We start from the raw sequence: 24,348 nt of genomic DNA on the forward strand, positions 1-24,348 counted from the left end.
TAATAACAGAGAGTTTACTCGAGTATGATGGATTAATTAATCAATGGAAATAGATTTGTGTATTTTGTTTTCAAGTCTTTATTTCTTCTAATCTTACTTGGGCATATGTGTGATATGTGAGAAGTCTAAGATTGAGTCTTATTAACATGTATATAATGTTTAGGTGACGGATTGAAAATAGTATGATTACGTCTTCCAAATATTCTAAGATACTGCGAACTACTATACATACAAGTGCTCTTCCTTTATATATATACTCACTCCGTTGAATCAAAATCAAAACCATTTAACTCGACTTCTTGAGATCAACCAATCAAAATAGACACAAACTAGGTATCTAATCTCCACCCAAATCTCAAAATCCCATTCCAAAACACCCCCTTCCTACCTTCCTCAACATCTCACCCCCCTGCCCCCCTAAAAAACCCTCATCCCCAACCCCCCCCACCTAAACAAACCCCCACTGCACCAACCAACTCCCCACACACCCCTCATCCACCTCCCTCAAATCCCTCAACATCCTACTCCCCTCCACCGCTCTCCTCGTATCAAGCCAAACCTGCTTCTTCCCCTCCTTCTCCCTCTCTACTAAATCCTCATAGAATGAAAGGATCTTCACAGCGGGATTATCATTAATTTCTTTATCTGATATCGTTGTAGAAGCGGTATATCGAAGATGATGTACCCATTCGCTGAAAGGGATTGTGGGGAGCGCGAAGTGGGTTTTTAGATGGGGGAGGATGGTGCGGGAGTAGGTTGTTCGGTGGGGGTTGGTGAGGTGGTAGATTTTTGGGGTAGATGTAGGTTCTGTAGACGTACTGGTGGGATTGGAGTCGGATATTTGAGATTGCGAATTGCAAGACAACGTAGTAACGAGTTCATAAATTACTTTTCCAAGAATATCAACAGGGATCCAATCGATAGTTTCTAGAGGCCCAAGTGTAGATGGAAGTATTTTCATATATTTTGAAGATTTCAATATCAGCGGGAACCATTCTTGTTCGTTCCACTTTCCTTTGCTACTTTTCGGACCGGCTATTTGTCCTACGCGGTAGATGGAGATGGGGATGTGAGAAACACGACACGCGGAGATAAATAATCTCTCCGCGATAAATTTCGCTTGTCCGTATCCTAAACCTTGCGGAAGCGACCAATCTTCGAATGGAAGTTCCGGCACGAGGGGTTGCGCGGATGTTTGTTCTGGTTTTTGGTGGGATTGTGTGGGATAGTCATTATGAGTGGATGAGCTTGATTTATGAGCATTAACATCCCAGTTTCCAACCGTGCTAATGCTGGAAATAAAGTGGATGGAACAACCGTGTTTTGAATGTGCAGCGAAATCAATTAATTGACGAATGCGACGAATATGCGTTGCACAAAATTGGCTAAGCGATACGTTGAAGTCAACATGCCATGCATTATGGACGATGTGCGTGACTTCATTGAGTAGCTTCTGATATTGTGCAAGTTTTACACCTAGCCAAGGCTCTGCAGGACCTGTCGCCATGCTGATGAATTCCACACGCTCGAAATCTGTTGAGAGACCCTTGGATGTGTTCGACCTATGCTGGCGCTCCTTGGAATCGCCGCCTCTATTCAGGCAATAAATCTTGCACGACTTATCTTCTTCAAGTAGGGTACTCAAAATATACGAGCCTAAAGAGCCAGTAGATCCAGTTAATAGAAATACCTTGGGCCCCTTAGCTGGTATCGGTGGTCGAGCAGCAATAGGTAGGTCAAACACGAAACGTTCGTATTCTTTCTTCATCTCATCATGATTTTCATTTTCATTTTTGACTGCGCCGGATAAGGCGCGTGCTAATTTCTCTGCACTTGGATTTGCATATATCATTGACTCTGGTAATGATTTTCGCGGAGGGCTTTGGGATCCGAATGCTGAATTTAATGCTCTCGCTAAGGATATCACACCTAGAGAGTCCAAACCCTGCTCAAAGAAATCATCAGATGAAGAGAAATTCTCAAATCCTGATAAACTTGAAATGGCTTGAAGAATTGTACTCTCTAGGTCAGAGCTGGCTTCGTGAGGAGCGCAGTTGTTTCCATTTGTGTTGTCTCCGTTCACGTGGTGCCCAGCACTCTTCGGTGCATAAAGATCATTGAGTTCTGTCTCGTATAGTTTTTCAGCTTGCTTTCGCTGCACTGTTCCTTTCCCAGCTCGAGGAATTGGTTTATCTCTCTTGGTAAACGTCACAAAGTCTTTGCCCATTATTCGTGCGTGTGCGGGACAATTACTATTTGCCGTTTTTATTGTCGGCCAAATTTCATCTAGGAGCGACTCGCTAGACTTCTTCGGATCGACTGGCTCAATTAATAAGGATGATTGAAATTTCTTAGTACCAGAAACTATAGCAGTTTTAACCTCTGGGTGAGAATTCAAAGCATTCTCCATGCTAATTGGATTGAACTTTTCTCCTGTGGAATAGACGATAATATCATCAGAACGGCCCTCGTGACGCCAGAGATTTTTCGTTGTGGGGTGCTTCGAAAAAAGGTCGCGCGTTTTGTATTCTAAAAGATCGGGGAATGTATAAAAGATTCCCTGATAAGCTTCTACTGATGGATCACGAATGATGACGAATTCATAGAGTTCATCTGAGTGATGACGCATTTCAACACCGAATGCCGTGGAAAAATCGAAGTAATCCCACTGATTCAATATGACTTTATTAGCGGTTTATCAAAGTGAGTGAGCTCTTTATATAAAGTCCCTCAAGGAAAGAGAATATGGGTGTCGAATGCTTACATTCTCTCTGGGTGGTACAGCACCTTGAATATGCCCCGTCTCTGTCGATCCAAAACTCACAAATAATCGAGTATGAGAATTGATGATATCTCCAGCTCTATTAGGCAATGGTCCACCTCCTGTCATGATGTGGGTGAGATGATGAAGGTTATCTAGATATTCAGGAACCTTTGAGATTTCAACTAGCACTGAAGGAGGTAAGTCCGCGGCCTGCACGTTACCATGCATGTGAACCTCATTTGCTATCTCCGCAGTTAATGGAACAGGGGGTGGAAGTACTGCTATTTGATTAAAGAACAAAGCAGTCATGACCCTACTCACTCCGGCGGCATCTGTTCATGGTAATGCGTAAGAAATATATTGATAAAAGCTCTTTGGGGGAGAGGATGTTTCAGCCGTAAACATAAATCAGAACTTCCAATTTGAAGCCGAAGAGTAGAAAATGGAATACTTACGGAATAATGGGAATGTTAAGAAGCATCGTAAGCCTCGCCAGTAATCAGAACCTGTGCAAATGCCAAAAAGTGAAGAAGCTTTTTGAGAAGCATCAAGACCTGTAATAACACCTTGGGGGATTACAATGGGCTTGGGTATCCCTGTGGTCCCAGATGTGTGCATTGCAACGAAAGGCTGAAACCTCGCTTCGTCATAGGTTGCGCTATACTCATAATGAGGGGCATCGAATGAAGGATGGAGAAAGTGATTCAAGGTAGGGACAGCTATGGTTCGAAGATCGATTTGATTTTGAATGCCATTTACAATTTTGCAAGAAGATGGTGAATCCCCCGCGAACAAAAAATTCTCACATCGGTAGTCTTTTAGTAATTTGACATGAGCCTCTAGGCTGTTTCGAGGGGATGGTACAAAAAGCTGTCAAAAGTAAGTCATTATTGAGAATGATGATAAAGAGAATGTCGTACCTTGTGTCCAGTTTTGATCGCGGCTATCATTAATAATATATACCGCAGATCATGTGGACCAATGTAGGCAATAGATTCGTAGTCTTTCCCAATGCCAATTTTTTCTTCAACCCATATCGAGGCGACATCTATGGCTTTGTCGAGTTGACAGAACGTAATGTCCTCGAATCCATCACGTGGCTCGAAAGTCAATGGTATGGATATGCATATTCGATGAGGATCATCGATGGCAACTTGATGTATATAATGGGCAGCCAACCGCTTTCCACAATCTGAAGGAACTTCTGAAGTCTCTGGATTTATCGCCATTTGTATTCCGGACAACAGAAACCGACAGAGATGCAATCTAGGATCTATCACTTGGGAAAATTATCACGTCTCGTGAAAATTCCAGTCGGTAGTGAGCTAATATTTATGAGTATAACGTCAGAAGTTATGTCCGAAAGACTTGTTGTTCTTGACTCCTAATAAGGCTCTAGTCAACGTAAGAGCCCCTTTGGAAATTGCTTGGATGAACACACTGTAAAAAAAAAGACACTGATTTGTAGGGCACGAACAGTAATGTAAGAAATTCTAAAATATGGAATTTAAGTTGTGTGAGATGCAGATTCGTGAAATATCCTCGAACAATTGTTATCGAGCAACATTCACTCGAAACCCACGGGCCACTAAAGATTGATATCATCATACTTTCTTTCAGCTCATCCCGCAACGGCGATATTTACATATCGGGACAAGTTTAAGTGTTGTGGATCGGATGTGGTGGGTTTTGCAACCAAGTATGCATGGGATGAATATTAGTCGAAGTTAAAACCGACAATTTCCAGGCTTGTGTTCCTGCATCAAAATTTGTGTTGATTTATGCAGAGTATCTAGTAGTTTAACAATGAGAACTTTTGATTCTTCATGTCGTTGGAGAAATCCAAAACGATCTAAAGAGGTAACATGCATGATCTTCGCTTGAAAAATCGGATCTACTTGAAAAAAACCGAATTCCTTCTAAGAATTAAATAATTCATAAACGATTACAACTTTTGAGACATTCGGACTTTGGAATCTAGTCTGCTAACCCAGGCTACTAAACACCGTGGATGTATGACTTAAATTTCAAATATTAGACAGTATCGCACTTGAAAGTTTTATATTCAGCTACACCTCGACGCACAATTTGTGGTGAAACTTCCTTCCCCGGCCCAAAAGGACCAGTAACATTAAAGCGAATGACCGAAATAATGATATATCGAATAAGCTACATATCAGTAGACAGTAGCATTAAGATTCTGAAATATTTTGTTTTAAAAACCTAACAACATTCGCTCAGGGTCGACTAGCAATGCAAGAGCGTCGATAACAAGTATTCCAGGAGGTCATCTCAGCCATAACGGTAAGGTTATCGTTGCATGTTGAGGAAATCTTTACAAGACAAGCCAGCATAGATCGATTATTTGACGTGTTTTCAAGGCTCTATATCGATGTGAGTTGGGTCGTAATATTCAGCGGGAGATGTTCGTTTTCATTTAACCTTAATCGACACGGCAGGGATTGAGATCCATATGAAAAGAAAGTTGGAAAGGTTGGAGGTTGAAGTTGTTGGGCTGGCAAAATAGCCGTTAATAGCTCACCGCCTTCTGGCTGTCAATTTACTTGCTTTCGTCTGAGATCATCTGTATTTCCATTTTTATAAGACCTACAATAAACAATTACACATCTATAAAATTTATCATCAATGTATGGACACTCAAAAAGATTCGTGCGGTCTCTGAAGGCATATCTCAATTAAGTGCAATGTCATGAATTCCAATAACAGGGCTATCAGCCACCTGAAGCTGAGGATGAGTGGGTGGGTAAGATATGCATGGAAAAAAGACATGCAGGGAAAAAGGATAAATGAACCGCAGCTAACACTGCCCTTGGCGAGATAAAGTATATGCACGATGACCACCCGAGATCGAAACATCAACACTAAGCCGAATGGATATGAGAGCCATGAGTATCCATATGGATGTTGAATGTTTTCTTCTTTTTTAAGTTCACCCCACCATCAATATGTCATTCAGCAGCACCGCGGGAAGCTAGGAAGCCGAGAAGAGAAATGAACTCTCTTTCGACAATCGTGGCTAGGCTCTAAATAGTAAGGACACTGTAAGTCCTGTGAAAAGGTAATTTGCTATCAGTGAAACCAGATCGCATAAGCTGGACTGATACCTCAAGATGGAATCTATGAGATGGAATCTATGAGGCGGAAAGGCCCCAGGCATGATCTGATGGCCTTTCTTTCCTGAGATCTCGGCAATCTTATAGTCTGTTCTTGCATATGTACGTAATTTCGAGAAAAACATGAGGAATTCTTGGTATGAAGCCGATATATCAATACCATCACACCAAGGAGACCAAGCAGGAGTTATACTCCGAGAATTATGTTTCTTACCCGGGAATTGTGTGGCTAGGCCTCGCGCATGGATAGTTGTGATTTTAGCCAGTAGTATCTGTAACTATAACACTCTCGTCGCTATAGGGTTTTGAGACCGACTAGTTTGTTTCCTCAAAAATGCAATGCAATCCCAGGCCGCGCCGGAGTACCAAACAACCAGCCAGCCACGGAACAAAATCTTTCCTCGTTTCCCTTCTTGTTATACACTCGAGTTCTTTGATAGGAAATGTTACCATTGCGCGGGTTGCATGTCATTTTTCAGCGGTAGCATGATCTGGCAGCTTTTTGTTCTTAAGTCGCTGCGGATTTATAAGCATATAGTAATCGTGCGTGTAATCCTTCGCCTATGGGATATTTTGATCTTCAAACCATGGACGGGAGCTTTCCAGTGAAAGGCGTTCATTGCGGCTAACGTAAATGCTAATTGTCCCACGTGCCTTCATTTTCACGGAATGGCTTTGGCACCCACCACTTTACCTAGAAGCAAATTTCGAACTTCTCGGCACATTGGAATTCTCTGCAGGTTTTTGGTCCGAATAATGCATGATGTCGGCTCTCATTTCCATTCTCCACACTACACCGGAATAAACGATCCCAGAGACTTGGTATCCGATGTCTAACGGGTGATAGCCGCATAACGGATATTTGATCTTTTGTTTGGATAAATCGGCCGGTATGAACCCGATAATACATGGGCCCAATAGCAGAGCAAATATGTGTTCTTACTAGTTAGGGCCCTGTATATTGTAAGTCTCATCATCATACACAAGACCCTTCGGAGATAATCACCCTACTAGCAGGAATCACGATATGAAGGCTGATGCATATAATTGAAGTGAATGAGAACCACATCATTTTCACGTTCGTTCCCTTAACACGCAAACTTCTTGTCATTCTCTAGAAGTGTTATTTTTCATCACCGCCATGTAAAAACATAGTTTCATATCAGGGCCTTCATCCTAGCGGTATAGGCCCAAAGGAGGTTTCCCGGGCGTATTATTGATTTAAGCAGATCCTAATTACTTATCGCTAGTTACAATTTCATGCTAGGTTGTACACGATGAATAGTGAAGGCTGCTTGGCAGCAATGAGTTTCATGATTTCCTTCCTGTATCTAATTTCACCTTTGGGTTTAATTGTTGCGTGAGTATTTAGAAGTACCGCATAAACATTCTTTTCCTGTTGAATATACTCCTTGATTGATGATTAAGATTTTCCTTCAATTTTAGTTTTGACGGTTTGATGCTGTGTACAGTTGTAACCTTTTAGACCTTTTCCGGAAATATCTGTGGATTAGATGATATTGGGTTTATTGAGACCAGAAAGAGCATCAGATTGAATTGATTGATTCTCTAGCTAAGCAGTTAAGCTGCGAGTATATATTCAAAAAATGAAGGAATAAGGTTAGGTATTCAGCCTTCGGAATTAAAGTGCTTTGAAATCAAAATATTGAAAGCAAACAAACAGTATACCAAAAAGGAAAGAATGAATTAAAAGTTGAGTTTTGTTTGCTCCTTATATGCATCATGCAATATATATGCATATGCTGCCAAGATCCCAGGAGGTCAACACCTGGGATAAAAAGGAATCACGTGATAAGAAGCCCCAGGAGCCCTCAAAGCTCCTGGGGGCTCCCTTTATCGTTCATTATATAGTCAGAGTAGTTTCATAGTATAGGAGCTTCGTGATCAACCTAGTTATCAATTAGTTTACCTACATTCTACTTGATCTAGCAACGACTTCACTTCCAAGTGAATACCAGTGATAAAGCCTTAACCCATAACTACCAACCGACGAACCTTAGGCAGCCACTGCCTCCAGTACAGTATCGTTATATAATACTCATTTGAAATCGATTTATATACTTTTCTTAGTTTTCTTTGCAAAAATCAAATCAAAATTATTTTTTAACTTTCTATTCTATTCTGATTCTATAAACTTGTTACGACGGCTATCTTCCACACCGCGTCACATGACTAAACCAAGGTAGCGTGATTAAGTCACGTTATGGACCGCTGCGCGGTCCTGACTAGCCATAGGCATGAAGGACTATATAATCAAGATGGATTTCCTTTGTATAGAGCTTCATGCTCAAGATCAATCATTTAGTATACTCTACTATTAGTTACGAATTGCATATCATTATTGTCATTACTTTAAGTCCCTGCTTGACGCCTAGTTATAAACTACCTCGAGAGCCTAGAGCACTTCCACGTGATCTAGACGGCAAACCTCGTAACAAAACTGTAGAAAACCAAAAAAAAAAAATAAGAAATAAAATAAAATAAATTTATCTCCCATATCTCTCAATCTCTCACATCTACCAATCGAACTCTTACATCTAACCAATCCAATTAAAATAGCCAGACTAAGAACTCATAATTAATCAATCAATCAATCATCTATCAAACGGCTACCTACCTACCTACCCACCCATCTACCTACATCCATCATCCATTCCCATACTCATAAGCCCTGCTCCCGGTGAGCATAGACCCAAAAGTGCAATCATAACAAATCTGCCTGCTAGTGCTCTCAATATTCGACTGTAAAAGAACATGATATCAGCCACCGGTTACACTGCTGGAGGACTCTTCTCTCGAAAATTGAATATAAAGAGCCCATTTGAAAAAAAAAATTTCATATTCATAGTACTATTACACTTTTTGCGTCTGCGTTGTGCTAACAATCAATAATTAACCCCACTCATATTATGGTGTAACAAATGATAACTCCAGAATCGAGCGCGATGAGCAAATGCCGCAAGAAACACGAGAAAAAACAAGATACCAGGAATAGTTTTACAGGGTCAAGTCAAGCAGTCTGACTCTTAACGCCGCAGATATGCCTTGTTTGTTACCGCCTACTCCACATTACCATCCTTCCATAGCCACCATAGCCACATCCGGTGTTTCCCATCCTGCCCCATCCCATCCCAACCCGCCCGTTTTCATGTCCCTAAATCAAATACCGAATCGAATGAAGACAATCATCAAGATCATAATTTGCTCATAGCATAGTCCCAAAAGTGCCGTCCGTTGCGATAGGTTTTCTTGGACTAGACTTGGTTCCATCATCGTCTGTGTTTGGTTTACGATGTCTGAATGTAAATCCAACAAATAAACTCTTGCTCATAGCATCTTCTCGATCGGCCATGTTCTCCAAAGCAGTTTGTTTGTCATGGACTTCTTTGTATTTTGCCATATCAGCTTCACTGCTAAAATCATCAAAGTATCCCGCATCAGTTTCAGAATCCAGCTCTGGTACAAAAGGAGCACGTTGTGAACGAAGTGTGTTCCAGTCAACCTCGGCAAAATATTGATGCCCATAAACTTCCGAAATATTGGAGAAACGTTTAACCTTGGAAGTAATGCAGCTGTTCCTATTAGCAAATGTTTGTGTGGTATACAGAATCAAACATTACCTTGTAATAAAGTTCCAAGTACGATTACTAATAAAATAATTTGGATCCTCCCAAACTGGCCTCTTTAATACTTCTCTCCAATGCTTCAAATTCTTCCAGGTCTCGTCGACGGTAGCACCAGCGAAGGGAGGAAAACCTGTCAAAGCCTCGAAATGCATACAGCCCAAGCTCCAATAATCAACTGAGTAGTCATACTCATCGCCTTTTAAAACTTCAGGTGCCATGTAATCAGGCGAACCAACGATTGATTTGGCATAATTGACATCCTTATTTCTCAATGATCTATAACCTTCTCGACGTTCGGCAACAGTACGCTCCTCAATAGGCTTACCGAATGGAACATATGTCTCGCCGACCTTTTCAAGCTTCACACGCATAGACTCGATCTTTCCTGGAGCAAGGAAACCTGCAGCAAGTCCAAAATCAGTGAGCTTGACATGTCCTGTTGAGTCAATTAAGAAGTTCTCGGGCTTAAGATCTCTGTGAATGTAACCGAGTTGGTGTAATGCATCAACGCAACAGAACATCTCGGCAATATAAAATCGGGCATGTCTATTAGCAAGTACGCCAGTATTGTTGAGCAAGGTTCGGAAATCTCCACCAGGGACATATTCCTAGAACTAGTTAATGGTATGCATACACCTATGGTTAAGTAAAACTCACCATGGCTAGATATATACTCTTCTCGTCTTGGAATGAGTAGAGCAATCTAACGAGCCACTCGCTCTTCGCATTGGTCAAGATATCACGTTCAGTAAGAACATGTCTAACTTCGTCCAGCTTGAACAACAATTTCTTGCTCATAACCTTCAAGGCACAGACTTCCCTAGTGTCTTTCTTCTGAGCAAGGAAGACTTGTCCATAACCACCTTGTCCAACTTGTGTTAAAATTTGGAAATCGCCTTGACGTAGACGGACTCGACGCTTGCGTAAATTGGCACGCTCCCTACCAGCATATTTTGACCAATTTGGAATGTATATTTCTTCGGGAGTCCCCGGAGGGACAGGGTATTGTTCCTTGAAACTATTAAGTCGAGTCTGTCGTGCGCCAACGTAACTTAAAAGATCATAATAGTAATCAAGAAAGTCTCCTGAGTATTAGCGATGGTTAATCACGCAGATGCGAGTACTCACAAAGCTGAGTTACATTGGCCAGACGCTTGACATTTGGCTTATGCAAAATTTCCAATTCCTCAGCCGTCAATCCACGTTGGGTATTGTATTTTCTCGTAGGCGGTGGTGGGATTTCTCGCGTTTGATAAAGCTCCTGGCGGGAGATAGCTGCCTGGTTGAGAGAAGGAGAATCGCGTGAGATGGCTGCTTGGTTGAGCGATGGAGAATCTGTTTGTCTTGTGGTTTGAGGGGTATTGTTTTCTTTACCTTGTCGACGCACAGGACTTCCCGAAGGGATCGTAGATTTGTGAAGAATGCTCTCGTCGGTATTTCCGGCAGAATTACCAAAAAACTCTTCGACAGCGTTGGCGTTCGTTCCTTTCCCTGGAGTTAGTGGTGTGCCAATCGGAACACGGCCAAGTTTGGTTGGACTGCTCAAATTAGCAGGAGTAAGCTTCATAGCAGTATCGAAGGCTGTAGGTAACTCGTTTGCTCCAGGTGGATTTCGATTCTTGCTTGGACTTCCTTGGGGTGTTGAGACGGGATTGATGAAATTGCTTTTATTAACAGGAGTACTGGGTCGATCGACGAGACCCTCATTTTGACTGGACCGAGTATGTAGAGGTGGGGGCGGAACCGGCAAAATGTTGTCATGTCTGCCAGCTTGCACTGAGGGGAAGAGGTTGGTTATGAAGCTGGACATTGTTTATGCACAGTGACTTCTTATCGCAGATCTGCACTGTAAAGAGAGCCACTTTGTGAAATCGCAGAGGACTTTCCAGGGTAAAAAGAATGAAGTTATTGCAAAAAGTAAAAGTCAAATGAGAATAGAATGTATTCTTGTAAAAGGAACGAGTGTGAATTGAAGAGCAGAACGGGTGATGCTCACTTCATTTGAATATGAAGAAGGTTGATTGATTGTATTGTTGAAAGTTCTAGGTCCGTGATTGTGATTGCATAGTAAAGTTATTTTCAAATAAAGTGCCCTCTTTCCCCTTCTTTGCATAAGGTAGGCAGGTAGGTGGGGGGGATCTTTGGCGATTTATGTTTATTGTGGGCAACAGCGTCTGCTGGTTGCGCAGAGCAACGGGATAGGTCAAATTGAGAAATGATGACGTAAGCGAGCATGCAAGGGAATTACCATGGCATTGTCTGTACGTACTCTACGGTGTACTCGGGTATTTTTGAACATCAAACACAAATATCAATAGAACTTTGTTATTCTATTTACTCCCTTTCTCCTTCCAAAAAATGAGTGGAAATTTATGAAGCTATACAGAGATGTCTTATCGCGAAGTTGTTGCCGTACATTTATTAGCATTCAAGCTTTGCAAGTGTGCACTCAGACACTACTCAATTAGCAGCAGTTCGAGTCCCTCCCACCCTTGTGTTCCCCACCACACGCAGTAAGAACATCTATCTTGGCCCAAATTCGTCCGTGAGCCTAGAACAAAGAACAAAAAACAAAGAACAAAACACATAGAACATAGAATATAGAACAACACCAATAACCTTAGAATACAACACAATCTACACTCATTTCATCATGTTCAGCAATCTCAATCCCTTCTCATCTCCCTCCACCACTACCGAAGTCACCGAACTTCGCATCTATCCCATAAAGTCCTGTCGTGGTATCTCCATCAAATCCTCCTCCCTCACCACTCATGGACTCGAGTTCGATCGACGCTGGATGTTCGTCTCTGGTGATGACCACAAATTTATTACCATCCGCGACATTTCTGACATGACCTTAATTGACACTGCCTTTACCACGGTCAAATCTGCCTCCAATTCCAGCGATGAAGATGTCAAATACCTAGTCATCAGCATCAGGAATACGGACAAGAAAGTCATGATCCCCGCGCGACCTACAGAACAGTGGCTGGAAGAAAACACAAACTTGGCACAAGTGGAAATCTGGAAGTACAAGACAGATGGATATTTATACAAGGATGAGATAAACCAAATCTTCAGCGAATTCTTCAAGAAAGATGTGAAGCTAGTATATAAGGGACCAACTCCGAGAATTTTGAGGGGTAATGGAGCACCCGAGATACTTGGTAGAGAGGAGAGCACAAACTTTCCAGATGTTATGTCCGTTTTGATCGCAAATGAAGCTTCCCTTCAAGAGTTAAACCACAGACTAGCTGAGAAAGGCGCGGAAGAAATTACAATAGAAAGATTCAGACCAAATATCATTGTGAGGGGTAAAGACGCGAGTAATAAAGATGACACAGCACCAGCCGCATGGACAGAGGATGAATGGAAAAGAGTCCGAATAATCAACAAGCCCAACTCTGGATTTCTGTCCACGATGACACTGGGCTCAAATGGGATAGATATCGATGTACAGGCTCGCTGTGCAAGATGTCTAGTTCCAAATGTGAACCCAGAGACCGCGGAAAAGGATCAGCATGAACCTTGGGATACCTTAGTGAGCTATAGACGTGTAGATGAAGGCATCAAGTTTAAGCCGTGCTTTGGAATGTTGAGTGTGCCTAGATCCGATGGACCTATTGCTGTAGGGATGAAATTTGAGGTTCTGGAAACCACGGAAAATCACAAATATATGAAGTGATTCTAGAGCTTCTATTTCTTTCTCGTAGTTCAGAATTTAGACTTTAACCGTTTTATGAAGTTTTTATCATTTGTATATTGTGGAGAGTATTAATCATTCATAGCTCATAATCATATATCTTTAATTAGGTATTCAAACAACACATTCACATAATAAGCCGCACCAACATCAACCTACAACCAACCGTTATGCGTACGAGTTTGCTCCTCCCCGTCTCGAAAGATAGAATATCCCCATAATCATTCCCGTCCTTCTCCACACAACCATCACATCCTCAAATTTGACCCAACGCCTGTCTCTTCTCTCCTCTCTACTCCCCACTTAACACATATAAAACCGTAAAAGCTCCTCTCATACACACACACACATAAAAACATCCCCACAACATACTACTACATACTACCCCATCCCCTAACAAATCCCAATCCCAACCCAAATCCAACTCTATCAAATCGAATCTCGCTAAACTTCTCACACCATTTACTACCTTTCTACTCAACCAAATCCACTCTTTCCCTCTAATCACCAAACTTTGTCCGAGAATTACATCATGCATTACCAAAACGTTCTGTTCTCACTTCAACAATAGCATTAGTAAAGCTCCCTTTAATTGATATTATATCATCACTCTCGAACATGTAATTACACAGAAAACACCGGGCTAATGGTATCAACCATTCCACCTCAGACGAGAGCACGCTCAAAACATCGAAGAAGATATGCATACGGGTATTCTTTATTCTAATAACTTCGCTTAGAGATCGCTCTCAAACTGTCTAACCATCAACCCCTTTTCAGCAAGAGAGTCCTTGACTTGCTTAACCGTATATTCTCCTCTGTGAAACATACCAGCTCCAAGAGCAGCATCCGTGGAAGTCTTTGAGAAAACCTCTTCAAAGTGGCCTGGATTTCCAGCTCCACTAGAAGCAATGACTGGTATGCTAATAGCATTCTTTACCTGGTTGATAAGTTCCAAATCAAAACCACTATTTGTTCCGTCCTTGTCTATGCAATTCAGGAGGATTTCTCCCGTTCCCATTGCTTCAACTGCAGTTACCAACTCAACCACGTCCATATCTCGGGTTTCTCGACCTCCTTTAATCGTGCATGCATACCAGCAATAATTCTCGCCATTTGGCCCTGGATACTTTGTTTGTACTGTGTTGTGCTTCGTTTCTTCAGGTTTCGAAACATATACTCTCTTTGGGTCAACACTGACAACTACTGCTTGGTTGCCATAAGCGCCGGATATTTGTTCTATAGCTGTAGTTCCAGACAATTTCTTTCCTCTTGAATAATACTCTTCTGCAGCTGTTACCGCATCCGATCCAATAGATACTTTATCCGCTCCACTCTGGAAATACATCTTTGCGATTTCTAATGCTGAAACCTTCGTACCATCGGTATCAACGGTATCACGAATACCACCACCAATTGTCAATGGAACAAAGACTGTTTTTGATGTCTGTCGTAATATCTCGAGCATGGGTACATCTACAAGCGGACAATCTCTGAAACTCGTAATGTTGAGAAATGTAACCTCATCTGCCCCTTGTTCGTAGTATTTCTTAGCCATTTCGACCGGCTTGCCGAGATTTCGTACATTTCCTCCATCTGTCTTCTCTCGCACATCATATTGATCACCCTTCGTCACCACTAAATCTCCTTGATCATTTGTTCGCACATCCAAACATGCAATGACTCTTCTAGTGAGACCCTCTTTAGCGGCTACCAAGCCTTCAACGGCGCTACTAGTGTTGTTTCCATCCAAGAAAGCCTTGATCACTCGTAATCCAGCAACACCACTCTTCTCGGGATGAAACTGTGTCGCCAATATGTTCCCCTTTGCAATTGCTCCAACAAACTCTTCATCACCATAGCGAGCAGTCGCGACAGTCCAACCTTGACTTTCCAATTCTCCTTGCTTATATGGAACTTTATATGAATGAACATAATAATATTTAGAGCTGGGTCTCAGTCCGTAAACTTCTTCACCAGATGTATTCGCGCTGTTCCATCCAATGTGTGGAACAGATTTTGAGCTATCGTCAAATCGATCGAGAGTCGCCTTGATAATTCCAAGCCCAGGAACCGCCGGATTTTCCGCAGATCCCTCAAAAAGCGCCTGTAAACCTACACAAATTCCCATGAAAGGTTTCCCTGATTCGATGTGTTTTCGTATAGCGGGGAGGTAACCGGCTGAGGAGAATTGAGTCATGCAGTGACCAAAATGACCTACTCCGGGAAGAATGAGTTTCTGATTGTTCTCGCATTAGATACAAAATATGAGATAATTGATTAATCCGTAGTTGTGAGCCGGGCTTTGGTAAAACCTACATCTGCCTTTGGAACATCCTCTGGAGACTTTATCCATTCAATAGTGTATCCCACCTTCTCGATGGCATTGACCAAACTACGCACATTTCCAGCTACGTAATCAAGAAGATAAACTTTCGACATGATGATATATGACTTTAAGAAATAACTTGTCACCAAAAATCTCAATAAAGACTATAATGAAAGTGGTAAATGAGTCATTTAGTAGTTGTATAAAATTGAGGTTTGATCTGCCCCGCCTGTAAATTATTCTGCCATTTGCTTCACCGCTTTCAGATTGCTGGGATTTGTTCAAGCGGGCGGGCGGGCCGCATTGAAGTTAAATGCAACCCACTATTATCCTATGGCCGGCAAACCTAATAACCTCATCCATTTACGACATGCAAATTCTGAAAACTGATATGATTGTCATATTGAGGCAATTATATACTTTTTTAAATAACGAAGCGATGCACCGTTTCACAGCTATTACCCCAGTTTCCAACTATATACACGAACTATACGATCTTCTAGCCATCCCGAATAACTTTCACCCAGATACCGAAAAGTCAACTAAGATTACTATGATTTCCACCAACCAATATTTGATCAGATTTGTTCATGCTAAATCTTAGCAGAAAAGAGTGATGATATCAAAGCCGAAACACCACTCTACTTGTCATTAATAAAGGCTTTTCCAAGCCTTCTAGCTCCCATTCTGATGTGATATCATGTTTCCGAGTTTTGAGAACCGAGGGTAAGATTCACTATAATGCAAATCAGAAAAGAAGCGAACCCCTTTACTCTCATCTCTGGATAGAGGTGAATTGCTCATATGTCAAGAGTAGGTTCACCACACTCTCTTCTTCTGTGACATCATTCTGCATCTTCATCCTGACCACCTCCTCGACTTTTATCTCAGAATTCAACAGAACACAACACCACAACCATATATCACACCATAAAAGGCGGTACTTCCCAAGAATTCCCCAGTACTCGCTCACCATCGTGTATCAAGCTTACATGTTTTGAACATGTTAGGATAATCATTGCTAAAGAAATCACTCTACGTTATATACCAAATCACTCTCGAGATGCCTCTGACGAAGATACTCCCCAAAACTCCAAAGGAGTAATCATTCGAAAAATAATCCACCATTCCAACAAACCAAGTCCAGTGTTACGAGGTTTGCCGTCTAGATCACGTGGAAGTGCTCTAGGCTCTCGAGGTGGTTTATAACTAGGCGTCAAGCAGGGACTTAAAGTAATGACAATAATAATATGCAATTCGTAACTAATAGTAGAGTATACTAAATGATTGATCTTGAGCACGAAGCTCTATACAAAGGAAATCCATCTTGATTATATAGACCTTTGTGCCGATGGCTAGTCAGGAGCCGTTGCTCCTAGGAGCGGGCGTTCCTGATTGTTCCTAGGAACGTCCGTTCCTCACCGTTCCATCACGTGTTTTCAAGGTCATGTGACATTCTATCGCAACAGGTGTAACATTTATCAATAATTATATAATAAATCTTTGATACAAATTTTAATAAATTCTATTGATTAATTATAAAGTTATTAACAAGTGAAAATCACCATTTTTGATGTAAAAAGATGACCGGAATTAAGGATGGCCGGAAAGTAGGGTATTAGATTAAATAGTTTGATTTGAATCGATATTGTATCCTTCGAGTCCTGGCTATGGAGAGAGATCAGATTTAGTAATTATGCAAATATGTCTTTTGTTAAAAGGAATGACCTTACACAGGGAATAGTGGGAAGCTGATAGGGCAGAACTGAGGCTATATTGGTCTTGTATATAAATCACACATTATCTAAGTTCTACGGAAGTGCGAAGCTCTCCTACAGAGAGCTTCTCAATCTAGTCCTAATAGGACTAGTGCCCTGTGCACGTGCTACGCAGGAACCACTCACTTTAACATCTTTTATAGTTGTGGATATATATTCATGAGCAGTGAACTTATCACTTGGGAAGAACTGAAATTCTTTAGAGAATATATAGAGCAGACTTACAGATCTATAACGTAAACATGATATCATTTTATCTAAACTGTGAATAAATATCTATCACTCAATCATCTATATCTAGCTAGTACTGTGCTTAAGTGACAAACTAAAAAGAGAAATAAAAAACTAACAGAAAAGATAGTCATTCATATCCCGACCATGTATATATCTTCCCCTAAACCAAGACGATTGCATTCCCAAGCGCCGACCATTTCTACAACCATTAATTACGTCAACATAGCTCTTCCCTCATCAAAAACCTAAATCGTCCTTAAAGTTCCTCATTTCCATCACATTGTTGCCAGATTTCTACTTTGCTAACTTCCATCTGACCTTGATTATCATTCGCTGTCCATGTTGGATACCAAGAATCTCTCGCATTCCAGAAATCATTTTTGGCAGTAGCAGAAGCATCAATCCAAGGTTTTCCACTCTTTCCATCGGCAAACCATCCATTGGTACCACCAACTGCGACATTAAGGATGAGGTAGAATTCTTGATCAAAAGGTGTGTTGACACGACCAGTTTGAGACCAAACATCTACAATTCTAGTTCCGTTGCTGCTGGAATCTGGGAAATCACCACGTTGCCAGAGTGGTTCATTGAAGGTATTGTAGAGTACTTGAAGAAGTTTGGAGTCGATGTAGGTGTAAAGGTATTTTTGGGACCACTCAAGACCATACTTATGGAATCCGGCAGAGTAAGTGGTGTGGAGAGCAGCACGCTTAACATTTGTTCTCCAGAAAGCATCATTGTCAGAATCAGGTCCCCAATGCAAGGTAGACGAGATGATGTTGTTTCCTCCTTGTCCATATGTGTGATTATTTCCTCGAGATTCCACAATATCAATCTCTCCAGATGCTGGCCATGCGCCGTAAGTATCGGTTACTGGTAACATCCAAATGGCAGGCCATAACCAATCTCCAGCAGGTAATTTTGCAGTTACCTCAACACGTCCATATTTAATGGTTGCGCCTTTCTTGGTATTGATTCTTCCTGATTTGACAGGTTGAATAATTGTGCCGGTGGTAGTATTGGTGATAGAAACACAGTTTGAAAGTACATCGGACGAACATGTCCCGGCAGATGTAAGATTGATGACATTATTCGACTCGATGAGTTTTGCATCTTGTAAGGTTGGCCTAATGATGAGCTTTCCATCTTTGATGAATACATTTTCGTCGTCAAGTGTAGTTTGTTCAAACTCTCCATTACTGCAGATTAAGTTAGTAAGTTTTTACAAAACTCTAGAAATCAACACATACCCAAAGCCACCAACTTCTGCTTCCTGAGTCCAAATATCGGTATTAAGTGTACCAGATGAGAAATCATCACTCATGACTGGACAGTATTTATGATGGGTGACGGAACGTATACCATCATAAATCAAGAACCCCGCAATTCCAAGTCCTACAAGTATGCCAATAATTGGGATGATTGTGACCCATTTCTCTTTTGGGTCCTTGCTCGCTCTCCATGGTTGGTCAATACCTCCCTTCTTTACTCTCCGTGAATGAAAATACCGTGTGCCGTATGTCCTTCCTATCGAAGAAGATGATGCACCAAAAGTAGAACCTGGCCTTGAAGTGAGAGGAGTGATGAACGGGTTGGCCCTTTCTATCGATGGAGAAGGTTGTATACTATCGTCTGCGTTGAAAGGAGAATTTCTGCTTTCCGGTGTGCCAGGTCGGTATGATGGTGTTGTGGCATTAGATTTTGCAGGTGTATGACCTCTAAATGTTGGTTGTTGCTCCATCTTTGTGTGCGCGGAAAGGGAAAGATGTGCTGCCAGATTATTAAGTATTAATATTGATGGAAAGATATTGCAGTGATGATTAAGAAATTGTATTGACTACTCTCAGAAACGAATGTAATCAAGTCTGGAAAGTGAAAATAGATAGAAGGAAGGATTGAAGAGAAGAGAAGAGTAGAGAAATTAGTATTTCTTGGAGGATGATCTTGTCTTTGAATATGCAGAGATAAAGATGTAGGATTGAGAAGAAAAGATGAATTGGCAAGCTATATTAGGAGGAAACAAACGTTATGCTCTCTCTGGCATAGACTGACTATAGTTAGCTCGGCTTTCGCTTTCTTCTGAGCATGTCCTTGGAATAATTTCAGTGATGGAGGTGATGGCCGAATGTTCAGTTAGATGATGATTGGATGAATTATAGACGGGAACTTTTCTCGACTCCTTCAGCTTGATCTGGACCTTGCATTAGTCGACCATAGCTTTGATAGCGGGAAAAATAGTGTGAAGACCGTAGCGGCCGATTGGGTGGTTTTCATCATCTTTTTTTTTTCTTCTTCGCTTCTCTCTTTTTCCCTTTTAGATTTTTCGATTTTTCCCTTCTCTTCACTTCTCTTGTTGTGTAGCAAAAGATAATGTGAAAGTACTTCGTGCTTGGGGCATGACCATCTAGGTGGAATCTTTTCCTAGGTCATGGGACCAATAGAGTATAGCTTGGGTGATCATTTACCCAGAAAGGAAAGAGAGGAAAAGCACCAACCATTGCTTGATCCATAAATAAAACCAAATCTAAATGATCGAGGTCCAAACTAAGGAAAATGCAAAATGCACCAGAGAGAAAGAGAAAAGGGAAAAGCCATCCTTGTTACCTGGGTACTCGGTTGGCAGTCGAGTACCACCTGGCACTTACGAGGTACGTCCAATTAATCATAGTGCAGTCTGTGTTTTACTCGGTAAATGTGGAAATTGGTGGAAGCAAGAGTAGATAAAGGAAATACAGAGGTACGAGATGGTTACCTGCAGATATCATATGCATGTTTTGGGTTACACGGTATGAACCCTCAAATAACCTCTTGAATCGATTGTTAGCAAAAGATTATCGAGTACCTACCTAGTAGGTACCTCTACCTCTCTACCTCTACCTATTGAATGTTCAAAAATATGAGATTGATTCAGCCTCACATTCACAGGTACTCATGCTCATACTCAAGCTCAAGCTCAAGCTCAACCAATCTCTTCGCAGTCTTTTCCCTACCTACGAGTATCCATTCGGGTACTCTTTCGCTACTTGGCCATTAAACCTTTATCTAGTGGTTCCCAAAATCCTTCTACAGGTTTTCAGCTCCCATTCTTATCGACCGCACGTCGAGTCTCCTACAATTGGCCTCGAAAAGGTTTCCTCGTAACCCTTATCACGCCACAAAGATTTCTTCATTTGCTCGACGCGACAAAGCCATTCTTACCCAAGTTGCCAGCCGAGCAAGCGTTGGTTAGCTTTGGCTCATGGCTCGTAGATAAATGATAAGCCGCATCCAATTTTGCAACTTTGCCATTGGAAAATCAGTAGTTTTCATGTTAGTTTTTCACATTTGAGTTAGCTTCAGGAACTACTACCCCTGGTAGTCGAGTAGTCAATTAACCAAAGAAGCCAAGCTCGGAGCTGAAGCCACAACCGGAGAAACCGAATGCCCCATCAGCCTCCCGCACGGCTTTCCGCGCCGATCATTCGTAAGATGCTAATTGGACAATCTAAAACATAAAACTCCTTATCAGGTGAGGCTCTAACCGCATTGAGTACTATCTGCTTTTCCAGCCGCCAACTCACTTCCTCGCTTCCCAGAATTTTGCCTAAGATCAAACATTATGAAAATCATCAACATTATTCTCCGGTTGCCCAGGAACCAATACCTCAACCTTATTGAGGTCAACTTCATACTCTCACAAAAATATCGATATAATCGTTCATCAGACCCATTCAGTCTGCAGATTTGATAAACACATTCTTCAGTTTATCAAACCTGCAGATCTTCTGTGGTCCCTACGCGATGTGTGTATCATGTTGGACACCGCTCGAAATCTGCCAAGAGATTCCCTATCCATACATTTACGAACATCAAATCACACAGCTTTGAGCCTTTGCTAGTTTTACTAGTGCTCCTGCGCTTAGACTAACGAGATACATGGCTCGGACAGCAAAGAAAAGTTACCAAAACATCGGATTGAAAAAAATGCAGCTACTGCACAAATTCTTCTCACCCCAGGCTTCAGCTAAGGTATTTCTCGTTGTTATTGCCAATCTAAGGTAAGGGCTCCGAGGCAGGTTGCAGCTTGAGGAATTCGATAGTTTCACAGCTAAGAGCTCTCTCTATCTTCTATTCTATCATATCAATCTTTATATCGTTATCAACAAGTTCTTACCTATGCTCTTTTCATACCATCCTCGCTTTTGTTTTAGACATCGGAGAATTCAGTAACTACCCGGTCTCCATTTCAATGAAAGTCAAAACTTCCGAACTTCTGCAAGGTCACATGATGAGCTTCTAGCCATTTTTAAATCTTCCAGTGGAGAAGAATTCTGCACAGACCCAACCCTTATCTCAAGCGATGAGATCTTTCTTCGCTGTCATTTCGTATTTGTTGCATTAGCATCAGCAGAACAAGGTGAGCTTTGGTGCGCAATGCGCTCAAAAGCACTCGGTCCCTCTCTGATCGCAACCTGTCCCCTTTTTTTTAATTCAATCTTCTCCTTGGTCCAACACACTTTTACGTGCCATATCAGTGCACATTTGTCCATTTGGACGCGAGCACATGCCCGAGCTATCTTTGCTTTGTGAGTTCAAGCAGTGATATGTTTCCTTTCCTATCTGTTTTGTCAGGAAACCAAGGGTGATTCAGGGTAGTTAGGCTATTTGAAATCCTAGAGAGTTATTGCTGTCGCTTGAGCCAATGATTCGAACGTCATAATACGCGGTTTCTAAGATTCAGACTTGCACATGGAAAGATAATATCTCTGAGTATGAAGAAAGTCTCATCACAGTTGATTATCCTGTGTTGACTTGAAATATGGATGCTGAAACCTCAAATATATAGGTAGAGAAGAAAAGTATTTGAGGCCTTACAACGTATATTTATGTCGCAGTGAACATCACAGTACCTTGACGGTTCTTGCCTGATGTCATTTCCTTCCAACTCACGAAGCAAAGTGCTTCAACTACTAGTACTAGCTATCAGCAAGTATTTTAAGATTTGCAGGTGCGATATATTAGAAACTGGTGCATAACCCGTGTACTACCCTGATATCATGTATACTTTCTAAGAATTCTAGATATTATTGGAATTTACTTCCAACCCCAAGGAGTCATAACTGAAATGAAACCGCGAGGAAATTGGGGCAGGATACAAAATGAACACACATGGAAACAAGACATGGACGTTCATTATGGTGACATTCCATTTCGAAATTCTAGAAGATCATTCCTTGTTTACGACTTTTAACAGAGCGGTGATGAGGAGAAAATATAATCCATAATAGTCGGCTCCTTCGAAGGCTGCCTATTTTGTAGTCGGGGAAAACGAATTTCCTGGAAAGCGAATTGTCCCTTCGCTTTCCAACATCAAAACCTCATATTTAATATTATAAGGTTGAAGCGGGACAATTCGCTTTCCGGGGACATTCGATTTAGTCGGCCTTCCAAATAGCCGACTATTACTCTCCGAAGGGTACTTTTCGAAAGGAAAAGAAAGAATTTCCACTACGATATGTATGCCTTTACGAGATGAGGATAATAGTGATGCGGGTTGCGGAGATGTATTTATATATGTTTATAAGATCAGATATAAGAATACAATACAATAGAATGTTACGAGGTTTGCCGTCTAGATCACGTGGAAGTGCTCTAGGCTCTCGAGGTAGTTTATAACTAGGCATCAAGCAAGGACTTAAAGTAATGACAATAATGCAATTCGTAACTAATAGTAGAGTATACTAAATGATCGATCTTGAGCACGAAGCTCTATAGAAAGGAAATCCATCTTGATTATATAGACCTTCGTGTCTCCTTAAAAAAACCGATGGCTATGAGCCCGACAAATCGATCACCGCGAAGCCGATCTCGATTTGTCGGTTTCTTGATCATGTGATCAAGAACGTGACCTATGTTACTGTCCAACGTAACAGTAAGGTCATTCCTTTTAACATATATTTTAATTACTAAGTAATGTTTAAAGTTAATATTATTGTTTATAATATTTATAATATTTATACTTTTGATATAAAAAAACAAATAAGAGGATTTTGAGGGATTATTGAGTATTGTATTTATAATCTTTTCTTTACGGATAGAATTGTAACGATACTGTACTGGGGGCAGCGGCTGCCTAAGGTTTGTCGGTTGGTAGTTATGGGTTAAGGCTTTATCATTGGTGTTCACTTGAAAGTGAATTCGTTACTAGATCAAGTAGAATGTAGGTAAACTAATTGATAACTAAGTTGAGCACGAAGCTCCTGTACTATGAAAATAATGAATGTTTTTATACTGGTCCTTTCCAGGAGCCTGGAGGAGCCTATGCTCCTGGAGGCTCCATCACGTGATCCCTACTTGTCCCACGTGATGGTGAATCGTGACAAGAATATAAATATTAAATTCAAATAATTAAAAAGTCTAAAAGAGAAATTTAAGAAGAAATTTAAGAGAGAATGTGAATGTGAATATATTCCTACAGTATTTATTTTGATTTAATTTAAGCCAAGAATGAGTAATTGGGGATTCTCTTGATATCCTTTTTCTTTTCTTGTTTTGAGAATGTTAGGGAAAGATTTAAGCTGGTCTGTAGTACTACTTGGGAGTAGGGAGTAGTACGCCAAGTGAGGTTAACCTTGTTGAGTAATTGTTGATTTGTTGATTTTTTGATTTTTTTGATCAAAGGTTTAGTTTAGTTTGTACGATGAGTATGGGAAGGAAGAGGAAGTGATATATGCAATCTTGGGATCTTTTTTGGTGATGGGGGGTGGGAAAATTGAG

At 41.2% G+C, this 24,348-nt stretch overlaps 8 protein-coding genes across 8 annotated transcripts; 2 read left to right on the forward strand and 6 right to left on the reverse strand.

Annotated features, from left to right (window-relative positions):
• Positions 1-70: 70 nt before the first annotated feature.
• SS1G_05113 (hypothetical protein) lies at positions 71-3,993 on the reverse strand (the record flags this gene model as incomplete). The annotated part of the gene is made up of 5 exons (XM_001593635.1): positions 71-125; positions 459-2,668; positions 2,765-3,096; positions 3,220-3,634; positions 3,685-3,993. 5 exons carry the CDS (start codon positions 3,991-3,993, stop codon positions 71-73), a joined length of 3,321 nt encoding a protein of 1,106 aa, XP_001593685.1.
• Positions 3,994-9,124: 5,131 nt separating this feature from the next.
• On the reverse strand, positions 9,125-11,355 carry SS1G_05114 (hypothetical protein; the record flags this gene model as incomplete). The annotated part of the gene is made up of 4 exons (XM_001593636.1): positions 9,125-9,491; positions 9,540-10,153; positions 10,203-10,630; positions 10,920-11,355. The coding sequence occupies 4 exons, from the start codon at positions 11,353-11,355 to the stop codon at positions 9,125-9,127; spliced, it is 1,845 nt and encodes a 614-aa protein (XP_001593686.1).
• An 843-nt stretch (positions 11,356-12,198) lies between these two features.
• On the forward strand, positions 12,199-13,233 carry SS1G_05115 (hypothetical protein; the record flags this gene model as incomplete). Its single annotated transcript, XM_001593637.1, has 1 exon — positions 12,199-13,233. One exon carries the CDS (start codon positions 12,199-12,201, stop codon positions 13,231-13,233), a length of 1,035 nt encoding a protein of 344 aa, XP_001593687.1.
• Positions 13,234-13,987: 754 nt separating this feature from the next.
• Positions 13,988-15,693, reverse strand: SS1G_05116 (hypothetical protein; the record flags this gene model as incomplete). Its single annotated transcript, XM_001593638.1, has 2 exons — positions 13,988-15,490; positions 15,571-15,693. The coding sequence occupies 2 exons, from the start codon at positions 15,691-15,693 to the stop codon at positions 13,988-13,990; spliced, it is 1,626 nt and encodes a 541-aa protein (XP_001593688.1).
• A 662-nt stretch (positions 15,694-16,355) lies between these two features.
• Positions 16,356-16,556, reverse strand: SS1G_05117 (predicted protein; the record flags this gene model as incomplete). The annotated part of the gene is made up of 1 exon (XM_001593639.1): positions 16,356-16,556. The coding sequence occupies one exon, from the start codon at positions 16,554-16,556 to the stop codon at positions 16,356-16,358; it is 201 nt and encodes a 66-aa protein (XP_001593689.1).
• A 1,292-nt stretch (positions 16,557-17,848) lies between these two features.
• Positions 17,849-19,333, reverse strand: SS1G_05118 (glucan 1,3-beta-glucosidase; the record flags this gene model as incomplete). The annotated part of the gene is made up of 2 exons (XM_001593640.1): positions 17,849-18,791; positions 18,843-19,333. The coding sequence occupies 2 exons, from the start codon at positions 19,331-19,333 to the stop codon at positions 17,849-17,851; spliced, it is 1,434 nt and encodes a 477-aa protein (XP_001593690.1).
• A 787-nt stretch (positions 19,334-20,120) lies between these two features.
• SS1G_05119 (predicted protein) lies at positions 20,121-20,312 on the forward strand (the record flags this gene model as incomplete). Its single annotated transcript, XM_001593641.1, has 1 exon — positions 20,121-20,312. The coding sequence occupies one exon, from the start codon at positions 20,121-20,123 to the stop codon at positions 20,310-20,312; it is 192 nt and encodes a 63-aa protein (XP_001593691.1).
• Positions 20,313-22,062: 1,750 nt separating this feature from the next.
• On the reverse strand, positions 22,063-22,765 carry SS1G_05120 (predicted protein; the record flags this gene model as incomplete). The annotated part of the gene is made up of 3 exons (XM_001593642.1): positions 22,063-22,191; positions 22,522-22,541; positions 22,741-22,765. The coding sequence occupies 3 exons, from the start codon at positions 22,763-22,765 to the stop codon at positions 22,063-22,065; spliced, it is 174 nt and encodes a 57-aa protein (XP_001593692.1).
• Between the last annotated feature and the right edge of the window lie 1,583 nt (positions 22,766-24,348).

Source organism: Sclerotinia sclerotiorum, genomic scaffold, assembly GCF_000146945.2.
Source record: "Sclerotinia sclerotiorum 1980 UF-70 scaffold_6 genomic scaffold, whole genome shotgun sequence".
In the NCBI taxonomy this organism is placed as follows: Eukaryota; Fungi; Ascomycota; class Leotiomycetes; order Helotiales; family Sclerotiniaceae; genus Sclerotinia; species Sclerotinia sclerotiorum.